The following is a 10491-nucleotide window of genomic DNA, read 5'->3' on the forward strand; positions in this document are numbered from 1 at the left end:
AAGCGGTTTGATTGGCCTAAAGTTTACAGGTACCAGAGTGTTCATTTATATCAAGCAGGGTAAAAAAATCCAGAAGAATTGTGAGACCACTGTACGGTTTCATTTTTTTTTTTATTATCAATATGAACTACATTTTACCTCTATTTAAAAAAAAAAACGCTTAAAGTAAGAACGTCTCTAAACGCCCTGAAGTATATATTTATCGACTCATACATGTATTACTAATATGATAATTACAAACTGTTGTGTCTTTTTCTATCCTCCTTTCTTTCTTTGTTTCTCTCTCTCTCTCTCTCTCTCTCTTGACCAACCCCCCCCCCCCCCCCCTCTCTCGATCTCTTCAGGCGCTATCATATTCGTATACGGCTGTATGGTTACGATCAAGAACCACCCAAGAAAGGTGCCCTTCTATTTACCATTCGCTATCTTCTTTAGTGTTTGGTTTGTAGCTGAGCCTACCTATCGACTTTTATACTTGTACGTCTACCCAATTCTGAAAAGGTATCTAATATTTGTGTCTTATCTTTTCCATTACCTAAACAAGAAAAAGTGTGCTCCACTTAATTAACAGAAGGAAATTAACGGGCCTACTCAATATCTCGATAATTTAGATTTTCCTTTACATTTCTTCCACACGAACAAATCAAATGGCAGAATTATATCGTGTTTATCGGGAAACACAATGCTGAATGGGTTTCATGACATTTGCTACATGTTAAGCCAAATATAAAACTTAACCTCCAAAACGAAATAAAACCCTAATCCTTATCTTTATATCATTTTGAGCCAAAACTCTATTACAATCCTAACTGTAACCCTATGCCCTCCGAGAAGACCGAAGGAAGTGTCGCAGCACCAAATATCGTGACACCGTTGAATGTTCTCCTCGTTGGGAAAGATTCTGAATGAAAAGTATAGGGGTTATGCTATTTATTGTGATTAAAAAAATAGGCCATTTTAAAAGAATGTGTGAATATTTATTATTGATATTATGTATGCTTTTCATAACACGTCAAAATAGACAATAGAATCTGTTTGCATAATCACAAACAGGAATGAAATTGCGTGGATATTTAAAAAGCAAACGAGCCCTATAACCCAAAATTATTCGCATTTATCACTAGTTAATCTGCATCACATTTTACTTTTTTCACAGTCCAAATATCTGGAATGGAATCGACTTGGCTTTGTCTTTTGCTGGACATGCCTATTTCCTGTATTTAACGCGACCGGGCCGTCTTAATAAACGGTTCCCTTTCCATCTGCGAGCAGGCAAGGTATGCCTAAAGGCTATTTTTTATCATTAGTTTTCAATATTATTCATTATATTTATGCACTTTTGGGGGAGGGGGTATTTAATGTTCTTTTATTCCTGTCGACATCATGTATCTACACTTTAAAAACAGATGAGTTCTGGTTGCATTGCCTTCTCATAAAAGACTCATATAGAAGCTATTTTAAATATTTTACTTGAAAAGAAAACTTCAGAAAATGATTATTACATTTTTGCTGAAATAAAAGGGAAGAACGTAAAAAACGTAATGATAAAAAATATAGTGTACATATTGGCTTATTTATTTAGATTTTTTGTGATTTGTTCTCCTTAACCTAGGTTTCTTTCCGTGATATCGATGAGAACGTAGAAGATCTCTATGCTCCTTCGAAGGACCTCTATTCAGTTTTCCAAATTGGAAAGAAATCGGATATCAGAAATGGAACGACACTGACTATTCTCGAAGAACCCCAGCACTTCAAAACACCTGTGGTAGGCATTTGTTTAATCTAGAATTCCATATAACTTAATAATAATTACCAAGTTAAAAAAACATGAATGATTATTGAAAAGAAATCCACTACAATGTTATCATGTTCATGCGGACAACGTCCCGAAGGCAAGAAAAAAAAAGCTCATTTAACAACAAACCGTCCTGAAGAGAAATTGTCAATCAAGGACAAATACTAGACATTCCTTTGCATGTTGTTTGAAATGTCATTTTCTTCTAAATTTAGGTGCCTTTCAACGCACCTTCAGAAGAGTGCCTGGCTGTTCTTCCTCGACCATCCTCACCGGAGATACCAATCGTGTCTGCTACTGTCGACCTATCGTACCGAACACCCTCACCGGTTATACCAACGGTATCTGGTACTCTCCAGAAACAGACACCTGCAACGTCCTCGGTATTCGTTGACATGCCTTCTGTTGTGACTAAGCAGTCATTCAAGATCACCCCTGCTGGGTCACCAAGCTGTAAGCTACGCAAGAAACAAATTCATGAGGAAGACCGGGCAGCAGTTGAAATATCCACGGTAGGTTGTGAAAAGAAATTTATTGCATGTAGCTGCCCCGGCGCCCAGAAATCAAATTAATTCGGGGGTCTTAATCTAGATATCCCATTACATAAAGAAGATGTTTTCTCTCTCTCTTGAACAGCAAACTATATCAGTCTTATTAAATGATAGCCATTCAACAGTTTATATGCCTAGAAATATTTCATTATTTTGGCACACTTCGCCTAGGTTTGCTAAGAGTAAATTTATTTTGAAATTGTCTCGTGTGCTTCATAATGTGATCAAGTATTCATATTAACTTTGTACGATGGGTTGATAAGACAAGTATTATTTGAAATTAATACCTTAACATTCGACATCAACTGCAAATGGGTTCAACTCTATTAGAAGATAAAGCTTTCTTTTTGGCAATTGATTCCTCGCCATGCCTGGCTGAGTGAGAAGTGATTCATTTTCCTCATTATTTCTATTACATATCTTGGATGTACATGTAGGCTTCTGTTCCTAATGGAGGGTTCTCTATATTCTGCGTCCAAAATCAACCGGTGAGTACCTTTAAGAGTTACAGTCAATACAATGCAAAAGATGGAAAGTTCTTGGGAGATAGGTGGGGTACGAATTTCCCGAGAATAATTATAACCGTTAACTAAAAATTCTAAGGAAATTATCCTGATGCCGATAAGCGTACTTGCATTTTTATTTTTCTTGGAGTTTGCGTCTTTAAGAAATGAACCACAGCGCTATCTAATGAAGATGTTAACATCGTGTACTTATATTATTGTAGGACACTGGAACTTCTCCTGTATCTGATTCCATCACAACGGAACACAAGAAGAAATCACAACCCGACGAAAAGGTATACGTTTATATTGATTTTGAAATATCTTTTACCTTAATCCACAGAATCACAGTAATGATGGCAACCATTGTAAAGAATTCTCCATTCACTGTGATAAAAAAAATAATAATAGTGGTTTCGTTAATTTATATCGCTCATGTTTGCTAGTGTCAGATATGACTTTCATGGCGCTCCACAATTATTTTCCCTAATTTGGCATAGATGCCAATAAGGCACTTGACCATTTCAAGGAATCAGTTAACCTGGGTTGAGTGTGGCAAATGTAGATTGATATATTCAAAATATTTTCTCCTTGATCCTGAAGGTATGTTCCAAAACATTTATTTGATATATAGAAGTGAAATGATATATAAAACTGCCTTCTATAAAGTCAGAAATACACGAACTAATACGATGAACAATGAAAACTTGATTGTCCTTTCTTAATGTCATGTTTCATATGTATGTTTTTACACTTCTTACATGTCGTTGATCTAATTTTCATAGAACTAAATCAAGCCTTTACCCTTTTTTTGTTCTAATTTCAAAGCTTGTTGCTCATACAGGAGGATACTCGATCTTCTCTGTGAACAAGCAACCGGTATGTATCTTAGAATACGACCGTTGTTAGTATGAGATGGATTTGGAATCTCTGGATAATGGTGATTGCTAATACAGAATAACAAAATGAATACTAGTAATGCTCTCTTGCATTCATGAATAGTTAAAAGAATTATGTGAATTTTACAAAAACGGATTGAACATCAACAGTAATATACTTTCAATAGATACATAATGATTCTGTTTACATCTGAATCACAACTTTGTATACTTTACTTCATATTCTTTAATCAGGACACACTGACTTCTCCCAAGAACTCTGTCATCAAAGTATCAGATGACACACAGGAGAACTATTCGTTGAACAAGGTACGTGAATCAAAGCCCACTTTACACATTACCTCTGAGTCTCATTAATATATATTTGAGCTGATGTTCTATAATCTAAATGTGATTTGTTTGCAGTCTCCAGATTTAGTTTCAGTTGTAGAAGCAGATTATCTTCTATATTGTTCTCAATATTACAATCATACTTTAGGGGCCTTTGAATATTTGAATATTATTAGACCTGAAATGTCATTTTGAATTTAAAACAAACAAATATGAGAGATATGGATTTATCATTAACAGTTAATAATATTCATTTTAATAGGAGCAGTCCAGTGGTATCAATAGCTACAGCTTCCAGCCAAGGATCACATCAGCAATCGAATCCACTGTGTCATTTTCTCCTAAGACCATCAATGGATCCGGATCTCATGTCCAACTGACCAACTGTCCTCTGGAGAGTCTGCAAGCAACATGCAAACCATATCAACATCAAGAGCCTTTGAAGACCAAGGCCCCTCCAGTAGCTGACTTTAACTTGGACATGGACACCGATGAATCTGGATATTATACGCGCCTAAGTCACATCAACGGCATCACTTCTAAAGTTAGGTTGATTAACTTGCTACCAGCTCAAGATAACAACTTGCCAAAAATGACCAATGACGATTCTGCATCCTCTAATATGTTGCCTGAGATCCAAAGCCAGAACAACATCGGCATGCGCACTCCAAGTGTGAGAATCATTCAAGTAAGACCGGCCGACGACTCTCACTTGCAGATCGCTACTACCGGGAAATCTAGTCCTTGTGACCACGCTTTAGGAAATGAGAGTTCAGCTAAGACATGCAACACCGTCAGCAACGCACGCTCCATCGCCGTGATACCAGTGCACGAGCCCATGCAAACCGTGGTCAATGGTGAATCTGCTGCACGAGTCCAGAACGTCCTTGATGCAACGAAGGAGGCTGTTGAGGAAATAAAACATGTTTCCGCTGAAATCATGGTCTACGCGCCAAAGCCTTCTTTTTTGGCAACAAATGACATGCTCCCGATCAAGAACCTCGGACCTCTTGTCGACCCACTTACGTGGCAGTACCCGGTTCCTCCTCCTAAGTTCCAGAACTGGATCATCGAGCCACTAGAACAGTCAAAGAGCCATCTCCTTCACAACGGACAAGGAGAAGATTCTACGGAAAATCTTTTTGATCTGAGCCATGGACCTCCAACCTGTCCCCATGAAACGGATATTGCTACCATATCTGAAGATCTCACTGTCGTTCCTGCGGCAAATGGAGGAGATTTTGCCAAGGTGACTTATATATAAAATTCAGATACTAAGCTTTTTAATTCGTGTTTTTTTTTCTCCCAGTGGATTGATCCATGCTATTGACTAAAACTACTTACCGGGTTTAAAAGATGTCGCGTTCTTTTCTTTTATTTGAAAATATGTATGTATGTATTTAGAGGTTGTTTCTTAAGTATCGTCTAAATAAGCAGTTATTTCTGTTTTCTATCTAGCCTTCCAAAAAGATCCGAAAAGAACCTTCAAAGAGACGATTCCCCAAAACAACCGACCTGGGAATGACTCTGGATACCTCTTCTGATAACCAACAAATGGTAATTAAACAATCTGACCCTAATTAGTAATTACCCTCACAATCATGCCAAGAATATACTGTCGCATTTACACAATGAATTACATATTACTCAATATTTCTGACATAAATAGGTAAAGAAGTGAGTTTTATATCGACTTTATAGTAAATGACTTGGGATCTTTTCATCGGGTTCCGTTCATTAACATGCACATAATATTTGATGTGCTGACTCGGACAAAACATTTCATTACATTTCTTAATTGCAAATGGATTCTTTAACGAAACTCTATTAATAAACCTTAACTTTTTTTTAATGATTTCAATTGGAAAAAAGGAGAAAAGTGATACATGGACCACGCTAGTCGTTTTACAGCTCTAATCATTCCTTTAAACAATCATTTTGTCTTATTCAGTTTTACGCTCTTTTTTTTCAGGCTATGGATCTTAAAACAAAGAAGAAGAAGCTCAAACGATTCCTAAAGCTCGCTCGCAGACACAAGAACAAGCCTGCGAAGGCGGACTAGTAAACTAACAGATCTCTCCAACCATACGTCAACGATTTCAAAGCAAACCGGATACTTTTGGGCCATAAACACACCTTCAACTGACTTCAATAATCAATATTCAATATTCTCTGAAAAAAAAAGTTGTTTACCCTTGGATGATGAAACTTGCAAAAAGTTAGCATAGTGATTGTATTGTATCAAGCTATATATGGAAACTGAAGGCAATTTCAAACTTTTTAATACGTTTTAGTAACGAAATTTAGAAATAAAATTATTTTATTCAAGAAAAAGACTAAATATGCCAGATATCCTAAAAAATAACCATCGGTAACTAATGCAAAATAGGAGCATCAAATTTATATAAAACTGTTGAAGTTCTTTGTTTCCCATAGTTTAATTTGATACTTCATACTTATTATAGAAATCTCAAATTTGTTTAATTATACCTAAACGTGATATAGAATGAGAAAAGCTGAAATTCCTAACAGTATCGTGACAAATTGATTCAATGTTGATATATTTGATTACAGAAACTTGAATATGATTTAAAATAAAATTACTGAAATTAGGGAATTATCAATCAAAGAAATAATATTTTGGAAGCTAGGCACAAAGTAGTATGTAGACAAACTATTTACCTTATAAAATGCCATGTAATTTTGTAAGTATCATACTCAATAAAGATATAAAAATGAACCACTTATAACACGTTCTTTTGTCTGAATGTGTGCAGTATGAACAAGAAGTGTATGAGTGTGTATGTGCGTGTGCGTGTGTGTGTACGTATGTGGGCGGGTGTAGACGTGTATTTCGTATTAAGATCGTAAATATTTGCTACTATTTGACTGGACAAAGCAGTGGCTTCAAAATAAAGGACACAAAGAAACGGAAAAAGAGGAAAGAAAGCTCATAAATTTTAAAGACTTCCGGTAGTTTCAAATAAAACCGTTTTCAGTTTTGTTTTGAAAGAATTTAAGGTAGGCTTCTTTAGTCTCAATCCTAAGAGAGCTCCAAAATCTCGGACTGCATATAGGTGAACTACGTTTTAGTAGTTGGGTTTATCTCATATAATTGGATAATCATGAAATTACCAATTAAGGATAGAAAGAAAAGCGTTTCCCCCAAGCAAATATCTCAAAATTTATGTAAGGTAATATTGAATAAGAACTGAAAACAATAATAAAGATTAACATGGACAGTGGTGTTTTAATTTGTTGATCACGCCAATGTTCCGAAAAAAATAATCTTAAAGGTAATGTTTTTTTCAGGGAACGGTTACACCCCTAAAAAAATTATAAAAGAAAAGGACATTTTCCCAGATCCGAATCACCGTTGGAAGTGCCTCACTATAGAATGACTGAATTCTAGTTTTAAGCAGGCTCAGACACAACTTATTAAATCTTATCCATGACGCATGTTATTACACATTTCTGTGTCATTTAATCTCGAAAATGAAATAAGAAAACTATTTTTGTTAAAATGCATTTCCTTACATCACTTCCATCTCTTTTCTATCAGTATACATTTTAATTCAAATCAATTTCGGATTGAGACTTGCAAGGTAACCTTCCAAAATATCAATTTATTCGAAAAATGGATCCAAGATTTTCCTCTATGCATTTAGCAAAGCTCTTGAACTAGATTGATATTAATTGCACTGAAGTTGTCAGTAATACCATACCCTCATCAGATCAAATCCAAAATAATCAGTTTATCTTTTTTGTTTGATCCTCATCCAAATTCTATATTTTTTACGATACATATTTTGGCTGTCCATTAAAAATAAGTGCGTTGGCGGCAAATATACCAATGATATGCAAACTCATTACGTCAATCAATACACATGCACTGGACTTAATCAAATAATAATATTTGTGATAGGTTAGCTTAAGTTAATGGTTTTCTGTTTTCGACCACACCCTTTAAAATATTAATTCTCTTTCTATCATGGTCATTTCAAACGTTTTTATAAATATATGGCGTCGAGCACGAGATTCATACTTGGACTGATCGGGGTTTAACTTTAAATTGAAAAGTAAGACCCTTCAAAGTTTTATTTCTATATCAGGTATGGTCATTTCAAAAGTCTGAAGATGTATACATACGGTGTCAAGGACGAGATTCATATTTGGACTGATCAGGGTTTAACTTTAAATTGAAAAGTAAGACCCTTCAAAGTTTTATTTCTATATCAGGTATGGTCATTTCAAAAGTCTGAAGATGTATACATACGGTGTCAAGGACGAGATTCATATTTGGACTGATTAGGGTTTAACTTTAAATTAAGTTTGACCCTACAAAGTTTTATTTCTATATCAGCTATGGTCATTTCAAAAGTCTGAAGATGTATACATACGGTGTCAAGGACGAGATTCAGAATACAAGGCGAGAGTCAGAACCACTACTCCACGGCTCTTCCACGTGAATTATACTAATTCACTGTATAAAAAAGCAATAACATTTCAATATCAAACGATAAAAGGGAATTATTTTGTTATCAATCTTAGAACACTTCGTAGGTATATTATCCATGTAACTGTGTTGGTATCTATTGGCATCACCGCACAACACGTCGTGAATAGGCGTAATAAATCCTACATAAAACTATCATTTAAAAAAGCAAGCCTACATCTAAATCAAATTCAGCGCATTTATTTCTATGTTAAAGCTAAAAGAACAAAAACGCAGGTCACTGATTACCCCCAAAAAGTGATTCTTAATATATTTCAGTATTATAGTTCGATTGTCTACAATGACAATATTTTGACCAACTAAGACGCGAACGTGTTTGAGTGAAGTTCATCTTGTAAAGCACATAGCGAGAACCATGGTCAAGGTGATAGCTTTAATAAACAACGAGGACATCTCACTCAATATATGTCCAAGAATATAAAACCAATAGGAAGTTCTTCTTTTTATGCTTTCTTATTTCTACGAGGCGAGGAGATCGATGAATGGAGCTATTAATACATCGTAAGTCCTCCGTGAACACTCATCACATTTTCTTTTCTTCATTCAACTACAATTAAAAGAATATCGAAACCTGGAATTATTCTATGTAATTGTGAGCGGAATTAATCTATTTCCACCGTCAAAATTTTCACCTTGATTGCAGATAGACGTCACATTCATACATTCTCCCTGGGGGGGGGGGGGGGAGGGTGGGGGGGGGGGGCTTGATTTTGTTTTCGTTACATATTCCCTCAAAATGAAACAATGGTCTATGATTGTCAGAAATATTTACTTACTCATTATTCACATTTGGTTTAGAATAAGAGAATCATTGATTCGTTTTATTTTTTTATTCCAGTTATTAATTGATGTGGGGGCGTCGTGGTCTAGTGGTTACGAATCTCGTCTTTCAATGAAAGGGGCGTGGGTACGAATCTCAGCCACGGCGTGTTTTCCTTCAGCAAGAAATTTATCCACATTGTGCTGCACTCAACCCAGGTGAGGTGAATGGGTACCCGGCAGGATTAATTCCTTGAATGCACCAAGCGCCTTTAGCAGCTGGAGCTACAGCCGGGGTAATGTATAGTGCGCCATTGAATAGGAAACAAGATATATCGGCGCCTCATAAATGCTATATATTATCATTATTATTAATTTGTAGACAGAAAATAGAAACACCACTTAGAAACATCAGGTTTGAGGCCTCATGAAAATCAATTATTATTATTATTAACATTATTATTACTATTATTATCATTATCATTATTACTATTATTATCATTATTATTAGAAAGGTTCATAATAATTATGAAAATCAAAAGAGTAGTAAGTTTATGGGGGAATGTAATCAATTAAGGTCTGCAGAGCTCAGAAATATAAATAGTTAATGTCAAATGTAAAAACACTGAAAATTGCCAACAAATGTAATAAAAAGTGTTGCTAGCGTTTATATCATACTATAGTTCAGCGACACCCCCCACACACACATATGTACACTTCCCAAGAACCCTCTCCCCCCCACAAACACACGCTCATCTACATACACACACTCATCCACACACATACACTCACATGCCACTTGTCCACACACTTCCTCTCTTCTTCCTCCTTTTTCCTCTCAATTTCCCATTCGCATCTTTCATTTGCATTCCATTCAACCAATCTCTGTAGATCTTAATGTTTTAAAGAATAAGCAGATGATTAATCCTTAAACTACTAGTATTTGATCTTAATAGGCCTATCCAAACTTGTCTAATAAGCAATCACTCAGGAGCGTCAGTCAAAAATATCTTGACCCATGCCGAATTAAACTGGTTAGAGGTGGTAAAAGGTTCAAGCTTTCTGCTCTAGACCGTCTTCAAGTAAAAAAAAAAATTGCTAAATCTGACGATATGAAGCAACAAAAATTATAAACATT

General features: G+C 35.5%; 1 protein-coding gene across 1 annotated transcript; it reads left to right on the forward strand.

Annotated features, from left to right (window-relative positions):
- Positions 1-368: 368 nt before the first annotated feature.
- LOC135154660 (uncharacterized) lies at positions 369-6206 on the forward strand. The gene is made up of 10 exons (XM_064101500.1): positions 369-501; positions 1157-1277; positions 1613-1765; positions 2011-2307; positions 2784-2834; positions 3074-3145; positions 3983-4057; positions 4341-5327; positions 5537-5635; positions 6051-6206. The coding sequence occupies exons 1-10, from the start codon at positions 371-373 to the stop codon at positions 6138-6140; spliced, it is 2076 nt and encodes a 691-aa protein (XP_063957570.1). The 5' UTR covers positions 369-370; the 3' UTR covers positions 6141-6206.
- The last annotated feature ends 4285 nt before the right edge of the window (positions 6207-10491 follow it).

This window comes from Lytechinus pictus, chromosome 7 (genome assembly GCF_037042905.1).
Source record: "Lytechinus pictus isolate F3 Inbred chromosome 7, Lp3.0, whole genome shotgun sequence".
In the NCBI taxonomy this organism is placed as follows: Eukaryota; Metazoa; Echinodermata; class Echinoidea; order Temnopleuroida; family Toxopneustidae; genus Lytechinus; species Lytechinus pictus.